This window comes from Vanessa cardui, chromosome 1, assembly GCF_905220365.1.
Source record: "Vanessa cardui chromosome 1, ilVanCard2.1, whole genome shotgun sequence".
Taxonomy (NCBI): Eukaryota; Metazoa; Arthropoda; class Insecta; order Lepidoptera; family Nymphalidae; genus Vanessa; species Vanessa cardui.
The window spans coordinates 15,023,844-15,046,095 of NC_061123.1; the positions used below are offsets into that span (position 1 = coordinate 15,023,844).

Consider the following 22,252-nt stretch of genomic DNA (forward strand, 5'->3'; position numbering starts at 1 on the left):
ACCATCATTAATATAATAAAAAATAAAAAGAAATCAATAAAACTAATTTTTAATTTATTACAACACAACTTCTCTCTTGCCTAAGCATAGAAGGTTAGAATCTTATAGAAGGTTTTAAAAACCGGGAACATTACGGACAGGATTGACAACCCTTCGCTGCGCTGTATCCTTCTGTCGTGTTAATAGTCATAGCCCCATAGCCCATGTACCAAAATAGAGGAGGATTGTGTACAACTCGAAGCTTTAAAGCTACTCGAAAGTCTATAGGAATATAAAATACAAACTGGATTTTTAATTTCGTCCTTCAAAATATAATTTAAGCAGATTATTATATCTGATATCTGAAATTTTAAGCAAATATGAATATTGCGTTTTCGCAATTTTTGAGACTAGCTCTGGGCCTACAAAAGGTAATTGGTGTCTACTATCGACAATTTAGATACTTTCGTTTAAGCCAACACTAGTTGACAGTTGACATTATTTTATGATTTGACAACTGTATTCGATTTTGAGGTTACATTATTAAAGGTATCAATAGAACATTATTTATGCTAAAAAAAACTCATATACAAAATGCTTAGTGCTTTAAGAAATAGTTTAAAAGTTTCAATAAACAATGTAGTGCGCTCCTTTCAAACCACTGCGCCCGTGGCGACAGAAAAATTTGATCATAAACGTATTCCCGCTGACGACGAAGGTGTTCAAGGAGAGAAAATTATAGATCTGGATTCAGTACTAAAAGCGTAAGTTTAACCACTGTAGTTTTAAATTAACACTAATTATACGATTTACTCATAATCTCATCAATGGTTCCAATTAAATACTGTATAGTTTGTAAATTATAGCAATAAAGCGTAATGTCTCCTATTTTCAGAAAACAGGAATTGTTCCCTACAGCTGAATCAGATAATATTTTATTTGATGGCACTCCATATAAAGATCTCTCAATATGTAACATCAGAGTCAGTCACAACAATACCATTTTTACTATGACTGATGCTAATGGTACAGTGAAACTAATTAGGTCTTGTGGTATGGAGGGATTTAAAAATACCAAAAAAGGAACAAACATTGCAGCTCAAACGACTGCTATAAATTTAGCCACAGTAAGTATTGAGTACATTAAAATTTATAGTATTAGTGTTGATATAACATAATTTACCATTCTATTGTTTTCTTATTACCAGAAAGCTGTTGATCGTGGAATAAGAACAATAAGGGTGAGAGTAAGAGGTTTAGGCCCTGGACGATTAGTAAGTGTTAATAAACATAATTGTATTAAATTTTGGATTATGACAAGCTTATTATTTTAACTTTTTTCCATAGGCGTAGGTTAAGTTTTTATAATGCAATGTTATTCATAACTTTATATTGATGACAATGCAATCTAGTAGTATAAATTTACAAAATACTTTTCTTCTTTAATTATTAATGTATTAATTTTTAAATGAATGTAAATTACAATTATTTTTATATTATAAAATTATATTTTCAGTCAGCAATCAAAGGATTACAAATGGGAGGTTTACAAATAGTATCTGTAACAGACAACACCCGAGTGTCATGGAATCCACCAAGACCAAGAAAAGCGAAAAGACTATAATTTATTAAAATTTCCATATGTAACTAGTGTTTTAGTGTAAAATAAAGATATTACTCAAAATAATGTTTAATTTTATAAACAATTTGATTATATTCTTACTTATTACAATAATATAATATATAACTAAAAGCCATATTTTGATTGTGTTTGTCTCTTTGTCATTCTGTTATTGGCCCACTGGTTCTGTAGCTCTGATTCATTAGCTTTAGCCTGAAATTAAAAATATTTGTCATGAACTATATATTTTTTTATATTAACTACTAATTGCAGAGCAGCATAGTGGGATAGGCTCCAAGCCTGATAGAGATGCAATTGCTTAATTTGATATACAATATCATATTAGAATTAAATTAAAAAAGAGATTTTATAGACTTTAGAAAGTTTATCTTACTGTTTTTTTGTTTTACCATTATGAGTATGATAAATAAAGTTTGTACCTGGTGAGCTAAATATGTGATCTGATGTTTCCTTCGCTGTTGATGTGTAGGCTCATTTCCACGTTTCTTGCTTACTGATTGACGCTTACTGGTATCTTCCATGAGACCTTTCATTAGCAACTGACGTGCTTCATTTAAGACTTCTTGTTGGTTCACATCTACTAGTTGTATTTCTTCTCTCTTACGTTTACCTCGAGTTCCACATAATTTTAGAATCTATATATGGATAAAATAATTTCATAAATACTAGAAACATGTAGTAGGTAAACATGAAGTCATTAGAAATAATTTAAAATTGAGCGATTCTTACGAAATAGGGGGGTCACAGAATCATTAAATATTTATAAATAAAATTATTTCAAATTTTATGCTCTTTTCATGCACATTTGAAGCAAATACAGTTATGCACAAGGGTTTGTTTTAATCTATACTTACAGCTTCCTCGTCCAGCACAGCTTCATTGCTCGAACTTACACCTGCATATTCTGTTGTTTCTATTCTTTGTATGTTATCATATTGCTCTACATTGTCACTAACTTCTAATTCTGTTTGTAACTCGACATGATCTTTCTTAAAGTAGGACTCAATATTTCGTGGTTGTTTCTGAACATTTTCAACTGTTTCTTCTTCAGGTAAAGGTAAATTGTCTATAGCAAAATCAACAACTGGTTTGTTTATTGAAAAGAAGTCATTTTCTACTTCATCATTGTCGCTGTCATCTGTATTATCATTGATTAAACCTTTTGTGTCAACAGCTGACGCTTTTGTTGGTGTAATAAGAGTTGATTTTTTATTTGTAGTGATCTTGTTTGGTTTCTGTGCAACTACATTGGGTACCAAAGGTCTCTTTATTGTTAATGTATTTCGTGGATGAGGTAGCATGTTAAGGAGGCTAGACTTTTTCTAAAATCATAAATGCAAAACATTATCATTAAATAATAATTTTCAACAATTTTTATAGTTAAAGCTTAAATTTAACATATCTAGATATATTTGAATATTAGTTATAATTACTTGTAATTAATATCTAAAATAATAATAATTCATTTATTTTCAGACAGTAATAGTCCATATTTGTTAGTACACAATTTAACTTATTCTATGTTAGTATTACATAATTAATATTTATTTATTTATTATTATTAAGTTCTCAGAACATGTAGTTCAGTGAATCTCCTGTACAAGTCTGAGTCCATTCTTTCACTAATTAAATTCAAAATTTTATTCGAGCTTTTTCGAACACGCCGTACTAATGATAAGACAAATAAAATAATTAATATATCAATTTTATAACATGCCAAAATTAAATATTGCTTACCCCATTAGTTGCTCTTGTTTTTGAACTTGATGTAGGGACGTCCACGTCTTTGAACTATGAAGAAATTTATATTGATAAAAGAGTATTGAATACATATAAACAAGCAATTATATTTTCAATAAATATACATACGTCATTTAGTGATGGTATTGTTATCCGAGACTTTGGTTTTATATCAGCTGTTAATTCTTTTTTATGAAGGAACTCATCGTCTTCTTCCATGACAACCTTTTTTTTACTTGATGGTTGTGGAAGTTGAACAAAAAGACTGTGGGTTTTATCGGATTCTTGTTTACCATTTTGAATAACAGGATCTTCAATCAGGGTATCTATTGAACATAATTTTTATTTTATAAATGTTATGTAAGAATTTTATTAATTTTGAAATAACGTTAATTTACCATTTTCCTTTTTTATGGGGATTACTGTATTACTTTGAATTTCATCGTCTTCGTACTCGCTGGAATCACTATTTTCATAAGCTACTAAAGCCATTCTTAGAAGAATGAATTTTTTAAAGTTTCTAAATTAATTACAGCACATTTATTTAAAAGTTTTCTGCAACAACTTATTAATTATAACAATAAATCATCAGCAGATTGTCATAATCTCATTACATAGAAATTAACTCAATCGTCAATATCAATAATAATCACAAGAGAAACGCACTTGACAGTTGAAACTGTTGAGTTTTAGCCACAGATCACTAAAATTTTATTTTTAATATAGATAATAATAAATATTATCTATTACGTGGTCGATATTAAACTCTGGCCATTGCTAGCCTAGTAATTATATAAATTATAAACCAGAATTAAGACGAGAAAAGTGATTTAACGTATTTTGCGGCGAAATCTAATAATGCTTTACTAAATTTTTCAACAAAGATTTGTTACAAGCCCTCATACCCACCTTGAAAACGAGCGTATTTACCAGCAAAATCGATATCATTCTTTAAGGTTTAAAAAACTTTATAATTATTTGCCGAACTAAGTTCCCAAGACCCACTTCCTATTATATATGGCATCATCGTAAGGGAAATTTCAAATATAACTCTACCTTTGCCTTTCTCTTTTTCGTAAATAACGTTTCAAGCTTTTATTTACAGATTTTAAAATCATTTAATCAAATCTGTAATATCTTCGAAAATAATCATTTAAATTACACATAAATACAATTGCAATTACAACGTGTAATTACTTCAGAAACCCCTAAAATGATCAATGTTTCTCTCCTATGTATGAATACGTGATCAACAAATATTTGTTGTTTATGTATTTATACATATAAACCTTCCTCTTGAATCAAACTATCATTTAAAAATAGGCCTAAAAATCCGTTGCGTAATTTTAAAGATATAAGCATACATAAAGACAGACAGTGGTAAACGACTTTGTTTTATACTATGTAATAAATGATATTTTACTTGACAAGTTGACGACTTGACGTTAATTGACATTTGACATCTATATGTCAGTACCAACTGCAAATTTTTTACCAGCTGAAAAATAGTTTTCGCGAATATTATCACTTTATTAACATTTCAAATTTGTTATTTATTTTTTACTATATAATAAATCTTAAGTAAGCAATAATATTTCTGATTATCTTATGCTTTTAACAATTTCAATGCATGAAATATATAAGTGATTATTTTATTTGTTTACAGCGGTTAAGGTTAAGCATATTCAGAATATTCCAAGAACGATTTACAAAATTTCAGGCGTGTTTTGTTTCAGATCAGAATGCCAAAGAAATTCGCAGGCGAGAACAGTAAAGCTGTGGCAGCTCGACAGCGAAAGGAAAACTCCAAGCAAGAAAAAGAGCAAAAGATTAAGAAAATCGTCGAGGATGCCGAATGGGAAGATAACGATGAAAAGCTGAAGAAAAAGCAACAAAAAAAAGTTTGTTCATTTTGATTTTTACAATGTACTTTTTTTTTAAATGCATTATTATTAAAAGAACAATTATAACAGGAAGAACAAGAGAAAAAGCGTCTTGAACAACTTCAGAAGAAAGCTGAAGCAAAGGCTCTTCTGGAGAAAGAGATGGAATCATTGAAGGGTAAAGTTGCCCCACCACCACCAAAAATTACCCGCGCACAAATTACACAAATGAAAGAAAGATCTGTCAAACCAGAACCACAGAAACCTCTTGTAAGTTCAACTTAAATTTAACACATATATATTAAATTATGAAACCTGTTTACTCAAGAAGTGAATTTGTTTACAGTGGATATCTACAATTTGAAAAAAAAATAATGACAAAAATAAAATTAGTGTGTAACCATTATTATAATTAATTTTCAGCCATCAAAAGTCATTGTGGAGGAACCTCCACTGGTGGAGAATCTCAACAGACTACAAATTGATGGTGATGTTGCCCAGTCAGTGGAGGAGGCTATCTCTATACTCACGTAAGTCTTTTCTTCACTATCATACCTGATGTTGGATGAGAAATAATCTGTATTCTGATGGGCTTACCTACGAAATACTATTCTATAAATAATTAAAATATGAATTTTATTTAATTGAAACTTTTTTCAACGTATTGCACCTAGTACTAATTATACCTATTTACCAAGTATGGCTATTTTTATAACCTATATAATTTTTCAGTGATAAGGCTGATGTGGACAAGCATCCAGAGAAGAGGTTAAAGGCTGCTTACACAGCATTTGAAGAAGTTACACTGCCAAGGTTGAAAGCAGAAAACCCAACTCTCAGACTATCTCAACTAAAGCAAATGTTAAGGAAAGAGTGGTTGAAGTCTCCACAGAATCCTCTTAATCAAAAAGTATAATAAAATAGTGAGTGTAACTGTCGACTTATATGAGGTTCACTTGGCCTAAGGTTGAAATCTATTTTGTTGATTTTAAATCTTGCAAAATATGATTGTAATAAAAACCCTCTGATTATCTAAATAATTTATTACATAACATAGCATCTAAAACTTAAAAATAAAACACATTAAATATTGTAAATATCTCAATTATGTTGTTTTATTATTCTGGCTCATTGCTATACTGTAGAGGAATACCTTTCCGTCCTTCTTCAGCTGATTTTACTTCTGTCTCACCTAGCTTTTGTTCTAGACCTTTCCATGATCTTTCTTGTAGATTTTGTCCTATGGTTTCTAATGCCCAATTCTGTTTTTCTGTTAAATCCATGCTACCTTCTTCAGTACTTTGTATTTTTGTTTCTCTTATATTGCCTGTTATGAGGCTTACATCAGTGGCCTCCTTTACATGACTTATATCACAGTAATGTCTCTTTCCTGGTAGCAGCTCATCATAGTCTGTTACATGATAGTTATAAAATGGTTCTCTGTTTGAGTTCAATGCTAGTTCTAATTCAAATGGATATACTATGGGTTTGTAAAAATTCCTGTTGTTGTAGAGATCATTTTCTGGACAAGCTATCATGACGTAAATATCAATCTAAAATTAAATGAAAAGATTAATCATTTCCTACAAAATATAATATTAAAAAATATAAAGTTAAATAAATGGAATAATTACTTCAGGAAAGTTTGCAAGTTTGGCAACATTTGGTTTTCCAACTGATATTATATAGCTTTTCTTTCCATTAACTTTGCAAATCTTCTTCATCCTACTTATTATGTCTTTAGTTTGATCCCCAGCCAGCTTACAAACTAGGATGCCAATGACATTGGCATCTTTGCACTTTTCTACCAAGAATCGCCTTCTTTTGAACCATACAGTCTCTTCTAGGATGTCAATTCTGTTGTTTCCTGGATCTAGTAAATACCACTTCAGTGCTGTAAGCATACATAGACATTTTATGTTATTTATATTTTATATGTAAAAAAAATATTTTAGACATAAGCATCAACTTCATTATTATAATAATAATAAATGTTAATTTATGATACACAAATAAAATATTTTACAACAAATTATTGATTCAATGCAAACTAAAAAAGTATTTCAATACCTGGTATTGATACAGTGAAGTTGAATAACGTCTGTCCTCTTGATCCAATATGAATACATACACAATCTTTCAGAGATTCCACATAAACATCCTCGTTTTCTTTATTTTTGATTATTCTTCCTAGAATTCTTTTATCTGATTCTTCAATTTGTACAAATGCTAAATAGCTTTTAGGATATTTTTGAAACCAGAAATTAGCTATTTTATCTGAATTAAAAAAGAAAAAAAACATCAAAGTGAATCGACTATAATGTTAATGTATAGACAACTCATAATTAATAAACACTCTTTAATTAACAATGCACTTCTAAGCAAAATTATATAAAGAACTGTTTAGTGAGTATTAACTTACTTGTCTGATGATAAGTGATAAAAATATCCAATTCCTAACAATTACATTATAAATAAAGTTACACATTTATTATATATGTATTTCAAGCATCATGCAAGTTAATCATTCTTAATAATAAAAGATTTATCAGGTACCTTTGCTATGTTCATATTCAGCATCATAAAACAGACATAATTGAATTGGTTCATCTGGTTTAAAGTTTTCTAATAACAGTTTTTCTGTGACCTCAAAGTTTAATTGTGTTTTTGGTAAAACGGTGTAGACTGGAATGTTACTTTTGGTAAAACATGAGTGTCCATAGTGTATTACTGCATCACCCTTAACATGCATGACTGCCACCGAGTCTACACAACAGCTGAAAGTTTACATCGGCTATAGCAGTATTGAATTATGTTACATTCTTGTTAAAAATTGACTAAGCATGTATATGACTATAAATCATATCTAGTGATACTTGTTAATAATATGATTATACCTTGCATAAGAAGTGTCACCGAGAATATACAAATCAACATTTGTTCTTGTTTTAATTTCCTCATATATAGCAGCGCTCACATTGAGAAGTTCATCAGGGAATTGTAGGCACACCTATTATAGATCATTAATTTTAATTCATTCATAATTAAATATTATTTTTAATTCATATTATCTTACCTTAGCATAATTATTATCTGTAATCCATTTACAGGTTTCTTGTATATCAAATCGAGTAACTAAGTCGTCATATACATCCTCTTTGGGCGTTATTTCCAAGTCACGTTCAATACATATTTTTGCATCCGTTGTAAAATTAGCCATTGTGATTGCTATTTTAAACAAAATATTCCGGTCAATGATTTACATTGTCAATAATAATTGTATAATGTGTTGTAATTACTCAAATGTATTGTTGATTTATTTCTTACCAGGTTATATTATCATTAATTTTTTTTGTATAATAATAATAACGTCTACTAATTGAAATTAAGAGTTGATTATAAGAACTTCAAAGAAACAAAAAATATTAACGTGAGCGATGTTATAACCAAGTTTACGTTTATTCGCAAATAGGAATTACAATTTGCATTTGACAAATGATGTGAGATGTCAATTGTCAAGTCAAAATTGACATCTATAAAATATCATCCTTAGCCGTCATAGAAAGCATTAATGCGGTGAAAATGTGCTATGGATAAAACAAACTCACTCAAAAAGAGAATATGCACTTTTATACAAATAAATAATCGAAAAGAATCCAGTAAATGTAATAATTTAATTAAGGATATAAAATTTCATCCAGTTAGTATTAAAATTATTTTTTTAGAAAATATGTTTAATGAATATTATATGTGTATCTAAAACACACAGCACTGGTTGAAGAAGCATCCATAAATCTTACCATAAACAATTATAGAATAGAAGTTCATCTTACCTCTCTTTCCATCTTTTGTTACCTTTCTCTTTCACTCACAGCAGAGCGCGCCATCTTGTTTCAAATTTGCGCGCCACTGACCTTGTTAAATCATAGCGTTTGTAAATCTTGCCGCGTAAACATTGAAAATTTTCTATAGACTTTTAAAAGTTCAAAAATTACTTAATATAGTGATTTTTAGGTGGGTTTTTGTTTTTAAACAAAAAAAAAAAAAACACCTTAAAAGTGCTTTCATAGCATAAATTAAACAGTTTACGAATGAGTATCGTAAACGGTAGACGTAAGAATAAGGATATGTCGAATGCCGTTGGTTCGAACTTCGGATGAATAGCGGTCGTCTCGACATATTGTATCAGAGGTGTCCAGTGATAAGAGAGATTCCTTTACATCTTCGGAAGATGAGGAAGGCTTGACGTCACCTCCACCTAATAAGCGACGTATGTAAGTATTAACAAAGTGGGTCGGACCCGCGAACTAATTCACTAGTTAATCAGGTAGATTACATGGCAGGCTAACTTACTCAGTTGCCCTTATTATATTATGGCACTAACTCAAAATTCACAAGTAAATAATAATGTGGATCTCAGTGTGTGGATAAAATTGAGGTGCCTTACAAGTAAATTTTTTTTTTTGTACACTTTTGTCCTGTTAATACTAAGTTACAGATGTGGGATTTAAACATATTATAGTGTAAAGAGTAGAAGATTGTTTCTGTAGCTATTAAGGAATGTTTAGATGAAGTTACCCATTTACAAAATTTTGACACAGGTTTAGAAGGGAATTAGCTATAAATCAACATTACAATCTTTTGCTGCTTCCCAAGGTTTTGTTACATTAAAATTTAAAAGTTAATGTGGAACCTTGTCATTTTAACAGACTCAGGATTTTTTAGCCTCATCTGAAAATATATTAGAAGGCTTAGACAATGCATAGCTGCAATAGAGAGAAATTTTAAAAGTAGCTTACAAGATATTTAGATTATTAAATAAATAAATAAAAATAAATATTTTTATTTGGGCTGTTTCAAATCCAAATATTTAAATGGATCATTGCTCTTTGATAAAGTATTAACTCTCTTTGGTCGAGGTTCATCCTTATATAGATGTTCTAAAAGGATTATGCAGATTGTTTGTGGTAGACAAGGTGAGTGTATTGAAAGAAAAAGTAAGGAATTTTAAAAGAAATGTTCCACTGAGCTCACAACATTTATTAAACAGGGAAGCCTTACAATCCTTAATTCAGTCCTTGAGTGATCCACAAACATAGCTAAATATGCCTAGCAAATTGAAAAAAAAAAAAACAACATCAAATGATTGTTCATCAGCTAGTTAAAAATATAACATAAAAGATCATAGATATAAAATTCAAATAAGTATTTTAAGACTAGTAAGTAGTTAAACAATAAAAATGCAAATAAAAAAGATTATTTTTTTTTGTTTATTTATGAAATACACTGACTTTCGAAACAATAAGAAAGAAATTTCTACCAACTTTAGGAAAGAACATAAAGAGGATTCAGAGGATGTTAAAACAAATAGTTCAAAGTTTTGGAGGCAAACTGACTAGTTTGCCTCCAAAACTTATTGTGGACTGTAATAGACTTCTTATAAATGTAATTATTTATTAGAGTCCACATAAATTCAAATTAAAACCACCTCTTCAGTATCAAACAGTCAAATTATTAAGGAAATTTAACTTACATAAATATTCACAAATAGGGTTACAATAGTTCAAAGAAAATAGGGTGGTGGGCCATCCAACATTAGATCTAAGACATATGTTGTAACAAAGTGTTTTCACTTAGTATCTAATAAATGTTATAGATTTGTTACAAAGAACAACTGGATAGTTAAGATTTATTACAAGCCTATTTCCACCTACCGATTGAAGAATCACAGCGATGACTACAGTATCTTTACTAGAACAATAAAATCCTACAGCATGACTCTACCATTTGACGCCTAATCAAGCTGGAATGCAGATCATGCATACAAAGGTTCCCGACTAATGGTCTATCTAAACAATTTTCTTTTGGCCAACCAAGACAGAAGCTTATTGGTGAACCAAGTTAGAGAGATCATAACCATTCTTGAAATTCTAGTGTGGCATATAAATTTTCATTTAACCCCTGATGGCACCATTCCATCAATTGGAATACCTAGGAATTTTATGGAACACTTACAGTGGCCCTACTTCAGGTATAGGTGACAAAGTTACCATCTGTAGGGTTCTAAGAGATTGAACCCTCCGAAGGACACAAAGTCTGATTAGCTCTGTTAAGCTTCGCAAACATGATAATTACACCTGGGCGCCTATACCGTTGGCGAATGCAGAGGCTTCTTAAAATAAATGTTCAAATGACAAAAAATAAATGTTCCGCCTCTTGTGAAACAAGAGTTAACCTGGTGGCTCGGAGCCATAGGCCACAGTTGCGTGGATCTAAACCAGAGGGAGACCACACACTTCTTGATCACAAATGCATTGAATGCCGGCTGGGGTACTCAATTTAACGAGGTTCGTGTGTAAAGGAAATGGTTGCGACACCAGAAGTATTCAAACGTCACAGAGATATTACAGTGTACTCTGTGATAAATTCACAGGTTAATCTAAGACGAGCGCACATTTTAGTTCAGACATATAACAGGCAGTCCTGTGTCCAGGTCCTGTGTACTATCCAGTGGTGCATATAAAGAACAAAGGAGATACGCGCTCTCTATCCTTATTAGAGTTGACACTGAAGCTAATGAAGTTGGCCGAGCGGCTACATATAAAATTTCCGGCGGTGTACCTCTCGGAGAGGTACAGCGGCATAGCCGACCGCCTTTCAATGAACCGACCAGTGCCGGAATGGCACTTGTTGCCCCCGGCCTCGGAGGCCGTAATTAGAGTATGGGGCCTACACATAAAAATTTCGGCGGCGTACCTCTCGGGGAGGTACAGCGGCATAGCCGACCGCCTTTCAATGAAACGACCAGTGCCGGAATGGCACTTGTTGCCCCCGGCTTCGGAAGCCGTATTCAATATATGGGGCGTCCCCAAAGTCGTCTTATTGGCTTTCAAAGGCAGCCCGTCTTAAGACGGTATGTGACCTGCAGAGAGGGTTACGCCTTATGCTTCGACGCATTCAGTCGACAGTGGGAATATTAGTGGGTATGGTTGTTTCCACCACCAAGTCCAATGCCACCCCAATGGTGTTGTGTCACCTAAACACGGCGAGGGGACATATATAATACTAGCTTGACAGTGTACCTACATAGTTTATTTTGGTCGACAGACTTACGAGTACGCAGTCTAGCAGAACCATTGATATTACCAAACCTACAGCGTTATTTAATAATCTGAACCCACCACAACTAGAAAAGTTAAAGCTACTAGTTGGGGGGTAATAAAAGAGCGCATAGTTTGCATGAAGCAACTAAGACTACTTCCAAGTACTGAGATGGATTGTATGGTGCAAATTACACGAAGTAGATCCCAGATGCCTCAGGTTATAGATGTTGCAACATTTTTAGCCAAAATTTATTGTAAGGATGGGTTAGCTTAACAAACTGTACTTTTACATAGGACCGCAGTCTCTACTTATTGTGTCCTTAATAATATTTATATGTGTGTGTATATGTATATATATATATATATATATATATATATGTATGTGTGGGTATGTATATGTATATATTTTTTGTAATTAGAATTGTAAAAGCTATATCCTCAGAAAGACCTCAAGAAAGAAAGACACATCATTATTATTCGGTTGGCTTAGGGACATGCCAAAGGTTAATACAGTTTTTGACAGTTCGAAGAACAGCAAATAATTCTTCTTTTAGCTTCTGGAAGTAGAATTCAGAATTTCACCCTTTATGATGTATCTGAATATACATGTTGATTATTGAAACAACAAACCGAAGAATACTTTTGTTCAGACACATCGAATAATTAATTAGGGTTACCAACACTATTTGTTTGGAGAGGAGATTTAAATAACTTATTATATTAATTACATGTGATTACACCAGCTACACTAACTATGGTAGCAGGCTGGATAAAATTGATACAGAAAATGATATTATTTAAGTAATAGGGCATTGATGCAACACCAGATAAGAAAACACCAGATAATGCTAGATCAGCATGTAGTATCTGGAAACTGGTTGGAAAATAGACCTATAGATGAGATTTTAAGCAGAAGTAATTGGAGAAGTTCCCAGACTTTTAATGGTATTATTGTTGAGTTGTAGACAAAAATAAAGATACTTCTATTTTTATAAGTAGGATTTACTAATGAAAATATTTTCAGATATTTAAAAAGAATAAATACTGTTATTATATTAATTAAATGTCTACTGCTAACTTGGAAGGACATAGAAAAATATAAACTATAAATTTAGTGTATTTTTGCAGATAAATAATGTCAATTGATAAAGAGACTTAATTCACCTAGCGGTAGAATTAATGATTATTTTTAGATTTGTTTCTAACTTATTAGTTCCTGAGAGATTTTTTATTTTGTATATAATTTCAATAATAATAAGATGGATATAAAATTTATTTTGAAATATAATTTGTAGTGACATGACAAGTATAGTAAGTTATAAGGTTCAGGAAGCCAGTTGAATAAACAGGATATAGTAAACATTTTGATGGATTTAATTGATTATAATTCACATAGCGTTTGTATTCTTACACCAGCAGATATCAAACAGGTCTTCAACTCAACCAATGCTGTGTGTTTTAGATACACATATAATAAATCTGTTTTGCATTACAACAAAACAGTTATTATGTGTGTGAGAAAACACACAGCATTGTAGCAAGGTGCTTGCTGGTGGTTGATGAAGACTATGATTTAACAAGGTCAGTGGCGCGCAAATTTGAAACAAGATGGCGCGCTCTGCTGTGAGTGAAAGAGAAAGGTAACAAAAGATGGAAAGAGAGGTAAGATGAACTTCTATTCTATAATTGTTTATGGTAAGATTTATGGATGCTTCTTCAACCAATGCTGTGTGTTTTCTCACACACATAATAACTGTTTTGTTGTAATGCAAAACAGATTTATTATTAGGCTTAATATAAGATAAAATATAAAAATAGAGAGATAATTTAATAAAAACTTTTATTGTATTAATAATTTCTGTATAGAAAAAAATAGATAAATATTAATAAAATTATATAGCTCTTTAAGAAACCGAAATGTTCAGTTTTAATTAGTTTGCACATGTACATGTTGTATTGCTGGAAAAGAATATGATTGTATGAAAAAACAAATACTTTAATTTCATTAACTAACTATATTATTAAATGTAAGTTGAAGTAAAAACAGATAGTATTCAGTAGTTTTTCTCAGTACCCCTCATCACTAATAGATATTGTGTAACCAGGGTATGCTTCTTTGACTAGTTTAGCTGCAACTTCATGATCTGCTTTCCCATAACCCTGAGAGTAACCATAGATATGAATTTTCTTATTATCTGGATCATGAGATATTCTGCCTCCGCCTAAAGGTTCACAGTCTAATGGAGAGAGCTTTGCTTGCACCTAAAAATAATTTTTTGAAATTCTATTATCACTTATTTAGTAGTACATGTTAAGAAAAATTGCATAGTTGCATAATCTCAACGGCCAGAACAGTTTGATGTAAACAGGATACTCACCTCATCATAAATATCAGAATGATAGTTGCATCTTTTATAACCTCTTACAATAGTCATTTGCGGTTCTGCAGCATTTTTATCTTTATCATACACATTCAATAAAATATATTTAAATACACCAGTAGGATCAATATCCACAAGAGGTATGTTCGTAGCAGAGGACATAACTCTTATTGAATTAGATATTTTTGAAGCTAAAAGAGATAAGTTCAGTTATTATTTAATACATTTATTAATAATAGATTCCGTGCCGGCTATTCTTAGGAGAATATAGAAGTAAATACTAGTAATATTTACCTTTTAAAGGATAATTTAAGGGAGAAAAGACTTTAAAACAGTTGACTGTGATCGTTTTCAGCATCAATAACAACTTCTTACAATTGGAAGAGCAGGAACAATATAATACACCTCGTATTAGGTACTAACTTACTAAGTAGGTATGGTACTATTTTTTTACTTTAACCTTATGTTCCTGTCATAGTTGTCAGCTGTTGTCATATCACTCAACGTTACAGTCTATAATCTGTTTATAAACAATGTTTATTTGTGTTTAATTATTTCAATCATTTTGTTTATTATTTTTAAAACATTTTATAGATTAAAAAAGAAAATTATAAAAATATTACTGAATCGATATTTTATTGATTCTATATCACATAAACGTATTTAATTAGATTTTAAAAAATATTTATTACGTTTATCACAAATAACTTGTAGAAGATTTAAATAAAAAGATTTTATTAATATTCTTACCGTTCTCACATATCCACCTAAATTATAATTATTATAGTCTGCGACCTGCGTATATTTATTTTCTGTGGTGTCTGTCAAAACTCAAAAGGTTTATATACTTCCTAAATGTTTATTTTAGAGCAGAACAGATTAATAATTCAGTCTTAAATCCTTCTGTTCGAAGTCATAGAAACTTTAGTTTAAGAGGTGTGATTCGATCTAATTGTAAATATGAGTGCTGTATCGAATAGAATGGATCCGAACCTTACTGGTGAGATAGTAAATAAATGTTATTTAAATTCCGTAAAATGTCATTCCGCCTACGAATATTATTAGCCTTGGTTATGATATTTTGTAAGATGATATCTTTGTAAAATTATTTTGTCTTTTTTCAATAAACTTTATCAAAACAAACTGATCTCACATCTGTTGTTATAACGTGATACACATATTTACACTCCTGTGGTTTTATGTTCTAGGTTTGTGGGTTAATTTCTTTACGGCAGCTGGAATACCGTCGGAAGTAGCTGCTACGTACGCCCTTACCTTTACAGAAAACAGAATTCAGAATGATATGCTTTTGGATCTGAACAAGGAATATCTTAGAGACATGGGGATTGCTAGAATGGGAGACATCATAGCTATTTTACGGTAAGCTGAATTAAAAACGAAATCGTTGGTCACCAGCCTTTGACCAGACACAAATCAAATTATCGTAAAACAAACGAAAATAAATTGACATATAATTCACTCGCATGGATACATGAATTTTTTCTATTATTTATTCTACTATTGAGTAATATATATTTAAGAGAATGTAATAATTATATCAAATTTGTGGATTTCAAGTCTTTGTTTGATCTGATTTTAAACTTACTAATTCCAGGCATGCGAAACAGGTTCACGAAAGTACAGCAAGAGACAGAGTGTTAAGCACAACTGCTGTGAGTAATAAAGTACCAGTAGCCGCTGTGACTGGCCGGTCAACAGTAACACAGCCCTCGTCTCGTAAGTTGATATGTACCAATATTTGTTAAATACTGGTTTCTGTTTACAATGTATATATTTTACCGTTTCTGAATTAGTTCTACTTAATTAGGCTTTGTTTTTTATATTTGATGTATATGTTAGTGTTATGTCTTGTGACAGATTATTCATTAATATATAAATACAATAGAACCTCAACTATCTAAACTAATTGGACCAAGATTTGTTAGGATAATTGAAATATGGGGACTTTGGATTAGGTCAAACAAAACTTTGGAAAAACTAAGGCAGCATTTGGAAAATCAAGGTTCCACAGTATATAAATAATATATTTTTTTTACAAATAACATGACTCACCCGTGGGATCATCAGGATCCCATGCACATGTCTGTATGTTTATTATTATTTTACAGCTGCAAGTCGTATATTGGAGCACTACACTCGAAATCCGCAGGTTCAGGATACTTCACCAGTAAGAGCTCCACAGCAAAAGAGAAAATCTCTTGAGATGTAAGAAATACAGTGTTTATGTTGCATTAAAAGATATATTTTTTTGCTTATATGCAAGTGTTATGGTGCATTCATGCTAATCTCAAAAATGATGTGTATTTATAATCTGTTAAAAACAATAAGCAGAATGAACAAGAAGGGTAGGATTAAGTTAGATGTTTGAATATTTTGTGCTAATAAGTTAAAAGTATAATGATGACATCTGGAAAATCACACCTCTTTCAAATTATTTTTTATGTTATGTGTGTTGGAATTTTTCTTTCTAAACACTATCAGTTAGAACAAGTATTAACATTAATTCAGTAAGGATGTTTCAAACAGTACTTGAGGATTATTTTTTAAATATCAAAGATTATTTGTGAAAATCTATAAATAAAATGATAATAAAAAATTGTAAATTAATTTTCAAATGACTCAAACTCTCATTAAAGATATTCTTTACCCTAAAATTAATCTTTAAAATATTATGTGGATGTTAAATGTTTCTCTAATTAACAAATTATGTGTATTAATATATTATGAGAAAATTCTGCTAATTGCTGCTAATTAAGAAACATTCTTAATAACTTGTAAGCAGCTTGTGTTTGCAAACCCAAGAGTTATTCTGTATTTGAGTTCCAGTTTTAGGAAAATTCATCTTTAGAAGATATAGATGCACTGTTATATAATATTTTATCTATATTTATATATTATAATAAAGTTATTTAACCCTGCAGGGCTGCTGAAGACTCGAATATAAAAAAAGCACGTCTCATTCGATTTGGTTCACCCCCCATGCCAAGCAAAATAGAAAAAGAAGGTCAGTACATTATTGTTTTATAAAGTTAGGAAACTATCACATGTGGTGCAAGTACGAGACCATATAGTACAAGAGATTCTGAGAAAGATAGACTGATGGTATGGTTAAATTATTTATAAAAGTATTTGCATTGCAAGTCATTTAAGTTTTATTTAATACCAGTTAGCACAGATTGCTTTAAAAACTACAACAACTAGTACTGAGGTGAGGTAATGTATTTAATAAGTCCAAGAAACGATTTCAAAACTGGGCAGCTGACTTTTTGTGTGTATATAATGCGTCTAGGTGTCAAAACTAAATTATGACGTGCTAATAGATCCATTCACAAGATACAAGATCTAAATCATCTCTTTTAAAGGAGGGGGGAGGTCTGTTCCCTGAAGTGAGGCGTTATTATAATTGACAATATTATTTTGCAGCAGCACAAGGAAAAACGGTATTCGCAAGACTCGGTAACTCAGATGCCGTGAAAGCCGCTCCCCAAAAAGTAGTCAACAAACAAGTCTTCTCCCGACTAGGGAACAAGGACTCGGAGAAGATTCCAGTCGTCCCAATCGAGAAAGACGCCCTTAAGTACGAAGGTATATTGAAAAGCTCCCCGCCTACCAAGAAGGTGTTCACCGTCACCACATCCATAAACAACGTGAGGAAGATAGCCGTCGGCACCATGAGGGCTGACGAGGCTCCGGTCAGTGTCAAAGACAAATTAGCTCTCGCGAAAACTAAATCAGTCAAATTCTCCAATCACGTGGAGTATAAAGAAATCGATACGAGCAAGAAAGCAGCAGTGCCAGCCAAGCAGAAGTTCACGCCGGTCTTCAACAAGCCCGAGAGGCGCTTGTCTATGCCCGAGGCGAGTGGCAACGGCGTCAAAGCGAGGCTCGGGGTTAAAGATCAAAGCAAAAATAAGTTTCTAATAAACCGTAATGTTTTCAACAGATTAGGTGCCTGATATATCGAAATATGGGTAAAGTGCGGTTTTATCTGATATTTCTCGAGCGAGAAAGAAATTAATTAATAGTACACTTAAAGAATTTATGAGATCTATTTGAGAGCAGATTGTTAGAAAGCTTTGTGAGAGTTCAGCGTAAAAGGTGGGAGTGTATAAAAGGAGGAAAAGTTGTTTTAGAATTATTAACACAGTTTTATAATTAAGGGTTAATTATTCAAACCATTCTCTTTCTTCTTCTTTTGTCTATCATAATTAGTGATCAGAGCGAGCTAAATTAATGTTTCATTAAACACCCACTAAATAATTTATATAATGTCCATGGTTATGTCATCTCTTAAGGTGATTTTTGATTGAATCAATAAATCTTCAGAATAAAAAAAAATTCTGCGCACAAAACTAAAAAAAAAAAACTAAATTATTTTTAGTATCTTCAACGCATCTCGTCATTTAAAATATTCTGCAAATAGGTCAAATTAAAAACTGTATTTTTGAAATTATATCAACATTGCGTCTTTTATATTTTATAATTACTGAACGGTGCTTCAAATAAAATATACTTTAAGCTTTATTCAAGATTTCCCCTGGCTTAGGAAGAACCCTTACTTAGTTGACATTTATTACTTAATAATTAATTACTTCATATTTAGTGACTCAAATTTAAGCACCTCAATCGAAATTTTGCACATATTTGGTGCCAGTGAGAGGATAATCTGTTAGATGGACCATGTTGTGCAGGAATTATCGCCAAAACAAAAAATAATTTCTAAGCTTTAAAGCAGTTCTATTGACATTTTTTAATTTCTTTTTTATTTTATAGTTTCATGATAGTGGTTTTCTATATAGTATCTTAATTTTTTTTATTTTTTGTATGTTTGTGGGTTTGAAAATTTCTGCAAAACTGGGTCCAAATTTAATGTGTAGGAGTTAAGATCAACCTTAAGAACAACTCTTTAATTATTATATCAACATATGAAAAAATACGTTACTAATAAATTATTTTTCCATCTCAATTTCATTTAGTTAGGAATCCATAATAAATATCATAGATTAATAGCTATGATCTAGAGATCTCGGTCTAATTGGTCCTGTCAATTTGTTATAGTTGTTTATTTATCTTAACTCCTCCTGCCATTGGAAAAGGCAATAAAGATATTTAGTTCAAATCGAATAAATTAATAGAAATTTACTTTGAGAAAGTTTTTCTGTAATTCTTTTCATTCGACCACAGTTGCTTTTGAAATATTCAAGACATACTAGTCAAATACTTATTATATTAAGTTGCTATATTTTATACCGTAATCACATACATAACATTATCTTATTTTACTTTTGTTCCGATATCATACATAATATAGGAAGATAAGCTGATCTATTTTTTATTTTGTATAAAATCTTATTAATATTATAAATGTGATAATTCAGATGGATGTTTGTTAATCAATCACGTCAGAATGGCTGAAAGGACGTGGATGAATTTGGCTCAGATGTTGATTGTGTAGTCAGGAATAGCATATAGGTATACCTTGTATTCAGGTAGCGATCCTAACATCTGCAACACCAAGTCGCGGGTAGAAGCTAGACTGTAGTACAGTCTATATATATATTAATATTGAAAGTAAATCCTTCTATCTGTAAGATGCTCTTGCACGATCAAACTAGTGAGCGAGCGCGGACCATAAATACTGTTATATAAGAACTAGCGCGCACTGGTAACTTTTGTCACGGTGACTGTTTCGTCACTCATGTCAAATCCGTGAATATGTACAGATGTAGACACAAATGTCACCCAATTGTCACGTCGTAACGTGCGCGCACGTCCATACATATTCATGGACTCGACAAGAGTGAAGAAACAGTCACCGTGACAAAAGTTATCAGTGCGCGCTAGTACTAACTCTTCGTGATTTAATTTGAGAATCATACAATATAAAGGTCCTATAATGTGATAATTATTACTGATTCTGTTTTTTTTTCAATCATCAAATTTGACAGAACTAAATAATATAACCTTCTTTGTTTTATAATGTGAGGTTGAAAGAGATAGCAATATTTTTTTCAATATGTTTGTAAATTAGTATGTGCTTAAATTCTGTTCATTGATTTGCTGTACATTTCGATTCCGAATAGCACAGTTTTAATATCTACTATGGAAACGTACGTATGCCATAAGTTTATATAGAATATTTTTCTTTTCTTTTGCACAAAAAATATCCATACAATTTCTACACAGCCACAATCAAATGATTATTATTCTATTAAAAAAAATAATGTCTAAACTGATAAAGGCTACTAGACTAATTAAAAAATACATTGTTCAAGCAAGAATAAAATGTTTCTTTGCGGTAACCTTTCTTTGTTTAGGTTAGTTGTAGATGTAAGTTTTTTTCAACTGGTACAGATTTAAATGTTTGTATTTAAGGATTTTTTTTTGGCAAATTAATACCGTATTTTTGTGGTGTTATAAATATCTACTACACATAAAGCCAATTATTAGTCACACAATCTGATTTCAATTAATCCATACAACAGGCGCTGTCTTAATTTAATATTAAAATTGCATTTTATTGAATAATTTTATTTGAAATACACGACTCTATTACACATATCAATATTATAAAGAATCTCATAACGCAGTAAATAAAAGTGAAATAATATTCCGGCCGGTTGTAATAATATGAAAATATAAAAAATGTGACGTCAGTCCTTTTTATGCAGCATGCGGGTTGAACTTCGTGTTTGTGATTAAAATAAGTTAACATTAATCTTAAGTTGTTAATATAGAATAAAGAAAGAATTTAAATTTGATTTTGTTGTTTTCTTTTACCTTAGAATTTATAGTTCACTATATACTTGCATGTATGTTATTAAGAACTAGCGCGCACTGGTAACTTTTGTCACGGTGACTGTTTCGTCACTCATGTCGAGTCCATGAATATGTATGGAGGTGCGCGCACATTACGACGTGACATTTGTGTCTGCATCTGTACATATTCACGGACTTGACAAGAGTGACGAAACAGTCACCGTGAAAAAAGTTACCAGTGCGCGCTAGTTCTTATAATATGACACAGTGATGAGGATGATGTTCTCCTGCCGGTGATCATTAGTTTTAAAAAAAAATACACGAGACCTGTTGTATTGCATAATTGTTCGGATAAATACAAATCTCTATTTCCTCTCATAATCCGACGCGGCAGTAAATCCTCTACAATTGAAAATAGAAGACGCAATTTATACATCGTCATTTTATAGTTATTTCAATATGCACGAACGAACGAACTGTAAAAACAGTTTTTTCATTACTTCTATAGTTTAAAAAGTTTAGAAATTTAACTATGCGATATTCATACATCGAAATTTTCATATATTGAAATAACGATTAAAACGGCACAGCAATCGAAAAATATGAAAAAAACAGCGACTTTTGCAGGAGCAACGACGACATGTTTTTTTCATATTAGTTTACGGATAGTTTATAAACTTTTACTGTGACTCGAATAAAAACTTTTTTTTAAAAAACGTTTAATTGAGATTCTATAACATCGAG

The 22,252-nt window shown here is 31.1% G+C and overlaps 6 protein-coding genes across 8 annotated transcripts; 3 read left to right on the top strand and 3 right to left on the bottom strand.

Annotated features, from left to right (window-relative positions):
* Nucleotides 1-481: 481 nt before the first annotated feature.
* On the top strand, nt 482-1,657 carry LOC124531639 (28S ribosomal protein S11, mitochondrial). Its single transcript, XM_047106105.1, has 4 exons — nt 482-743; nt 875-1,106; nt 1,188-1,253; nt 1,496-1,657. The coding sequence occupies exons 1-4, from the start codon at nt 574-576 to the stop codon at nt 1,601-1,603; spliced, it is 576 nt and encodes a 191-aa protein (XP_046962061.1). The 5' UTR covers nt 482-573; the 3' UTR covers nt 1,604-1,657.
* LOC124531631 (proline-rich protein PRCC) lies at nt 1,654-4,045 on the bottom strand. The gene is made up of 6 exons (XM_047106094.1): nt 3,760-4,045; nt 3,491-3,687; nt 3,359-3,412; nt 2,476-2,943; nt 2,041-2,256; nt 1,654-1,813 (listed from the first exon to the last, which is right to left on the bottom strand). The coding sequence occupies exons 1-6, from the start codon at nt 3,851-3,853 to the stop codon at nt 1,727-1,729; spliced, it is 1,116 nt and encodes a 371-aa protein (XP_046962050.1). The 5' UTR covers nt 3,854-4,045; the 3' UTR covers nt 1,654-1,726.
* Nucleotides 4,046-4,799: 754 nt separating this feature from the next.
* Nucleotides 4,800-6,349, top strand: LOC124530969 (coiled-coil domain-containing protein 124). Its single transcript, XM_047105345.1, has 5 exons — nt 4,800-4,942; nt 5,098-5,262; nt 5,335-5,514; nt 5,668-5,774; nt 5,977-6,349. Exons 2-5 carry the CDS (start codon nt 5,104-5,106, stop codon nt 6,158-6,160), a joined length of 630 nt encoding a protein of 209 aa, XP_046961301.1. The 5' UTR covers nt 4,800-4,942; nt 5,098-5,103; the 3' UTR covers nt 6,161-6,349.
* Nucleotides 6,350-6,362: 13 nt separating this feature from the next.
* LOC124530957 (2-(3-amino-3-carboxypropyl)histidine synthase subunit 2) lies at nt 6,363-8,779 on the bottom strand. The gene is made up of 7 exons (XM_047105334.1): nt 8,572-8,779; nt 8,321-8,472; nt 8,142-8,254; nt 7,801-8,021; nt 7,315-7,521; nt 6,879-7,138; nt 6,363-6,797 (listed from the first exon to the last, which is right to left on the bottom strand). Exons 2-7 carry the CDS (start codon nt 8,462-8,464, stop codon nt 6,363-6,365), a joined length of 1,380 nt encoding a protein of 459 aa, XP_046961290.1. The 5' UTR covers nt 8,465-8,472; nt 8,572-8,779.
* A 5,563-nt stretch (nt 8,780-14,342) lies between these two features.
* LOC124530199 (14 kDa phosphohistidine phosphatase-like) lies at nt 14,343-15,169 on the bottom strand. Of its 2 annotated transcripts, none has more exons than XM_047104216.1 (3): nt 15,023-15,169; nt 14,726-14,919; nt 14,343-14,609 (listed from the first exon to the last, which is right to left on the bottom strand). In XM_047104216.1, the coding sequence occupies exons 1-3, from the start codon at nt 15,084-15,086 to the stop codon at nt 14,415-14,417; spliced, it is 453 nt and encodes a 150-aa protein (XP_046960172.1). In that variant the 5' UTR covers nt 15,087-15,169; the 3' UTR covers nt 14,343-14,414. The 2 variants fall into 2 exon arrangements, with proteins under 2 accessions (XP_046960172.1, XP_046960181.1); XM_047104225.1 differs by having other exon boundaries at nt 15,104-15,125.
* A 420-nt stretch (nt 15,170-15,589) lies between these two features.
* On the top strand, nt 15,590-20,754 carry LOC124532093 (uncharacterized protein C19orf47). 2 transcript variants are annotated; one of them, XM_047106768.1, is made up of 6 exons: nt 15,590-15,728; nt 15,937-16,108; nt 16,344-16,465; nt 16,858-16,954; nt 17,671-17,753; nt 18,173-20,754. In XM_047106768.1, exons 1-6 carry the CDS (start codon nt 15,689-15,691, stop codon nt 18,703-18,705), a joined length of 1,047 nt encoding a protein of 348 aa, XP_046962724.1. In that variant the 5' UTR covers nt 15,590-15,688; the 3' UTR covers nt 18,706-20,754. The 2 variants fall into 2 exon arrangements, with proteins under 2 accessions (XP_046962724.1, XP_046962733.1); XM_047106777.1 differs by having other exon boundaries at nt 18,176-20,754.
* Nucleotides 20,755-22,252: the final 1,498 nt, after the last annotated feature.

Coding starts and splice junctions, on each gene's coding strand:
- LOC124531639 (XM_047106105.1), top strand. CDS start 574: ATGCTTAGTGCTTTAAGAAATAGTTTAAAAGTTTCAATAAACAATGTA. Junction 744..874: donor CTGGATTCAGTACTAAAAGC/GTAAGTTTAACC, acceptor TCCTATTTTCAG/AAAACAGGAATTGTTCCCTA. Junction 1,254..1,495: donor GTTTAGGCCCTGGACGATTA/GTAAGTGTTAAT, acceptor TTATATTTTCAG/TCAGCAATCAAAGGATTACA.
- LOC124530969 (XM_047105345.1), top strand. CDS start 5,104: ATGCCAAAGAAATTCGCAGGCGAGAACAGTAAAGCTGTGGCAGCTCGA. Junction 5,515..5,667: donor CAGAACCACAGAAACCTCTT/GTAAGTTCAACT, acceptor ATTAATTTTCAG/CCATCAAAAGTCATTGTGGA. Junction 5,775..5,976: donor GAGGCTATCTCTATACTCAC/GTAAGTCTTTTC, acceptor ATAATTTTTCAG/TGATAAGGCTGATGTGGACA.
- LOC124532093 (XM_047106768.1), top strand. CDS start 15,689: ATGAGTGCTGTATCGAATAGAATGGATCCGAACCTTACTG. Junction 15,729..15,936: donor AATGGATCCGAACCTTACTG/GTGAGATAGTAA, acceptor TTTATGTTCTAG/GTTTGTGGGTTAATTTCTTT. Junction 16,466..16,857: donor AGTAACACAGCCCTCGTCTC/GTAAGTTGATAT, acceptor ATTATTTTACAG/CTGCAAGTCGTATATTGGAG.
- LOC124530199 (XM_047104216.1), bottom strand. CDS start 15,086: ATGCTGAAAACGATCACAGTCAACTGTTTTAAAGTCTTTTCTCCCTTA. Junction 14,920..15,022: donor CTTAAATTATCCTTTAAAAG/GTAAATATTACT, acceptor TATCTCTTTTAG/CTTCAAAAATATCTAATTCA. Junction 14,610..14,725: donor ATTCTGATATTTATGATGAG/GTGAGTATCCTG, acceptor AATTATTTTTAG/GTGCAAGCAAAGCTCTCTCC.
- LOC124531631 (XM_047106094.1), bottom strand. CDS start 3,853: ATGGCTTTAGTAGCTTATGAAAATAGTGATTCCAGCGAGTACGAAGAC. Junction 2,944..3,358: donor AAACAAGAGCAACTAATGGG/GTAAGCAATATT, acceptor TTATGATTTTAG/AAAAAGTCTAGCCTCCTTAA. Junction 1,814..2,040: donor TCACATATTTAGCTCACCAG/GTACAAACTTTA, acceptor TTTTAATTTCAG/GCTAAAGCTAATGAATCAGA.
- LOC124530957 (XM_047105334.1), bottom strand. CDS start 8,464: ATGGCTAATTTTACAACGGATGCAAAAATATGTATTGAACGTGACTTG. Junction 8,022..8,141: donor GGTGACACTTCTTATGCAAG/GTATAATCATAT, acceptor GTAAACTTTCAG/CTGTTGTGTAGACTCGGTGG. Junction 7,522..7,800: donor TGAATATGAACATAGCAAAG/GTACCTGATAAA, acceptor TTTTTAATTCAG/ATAAAATAGCTAATTTCTGG.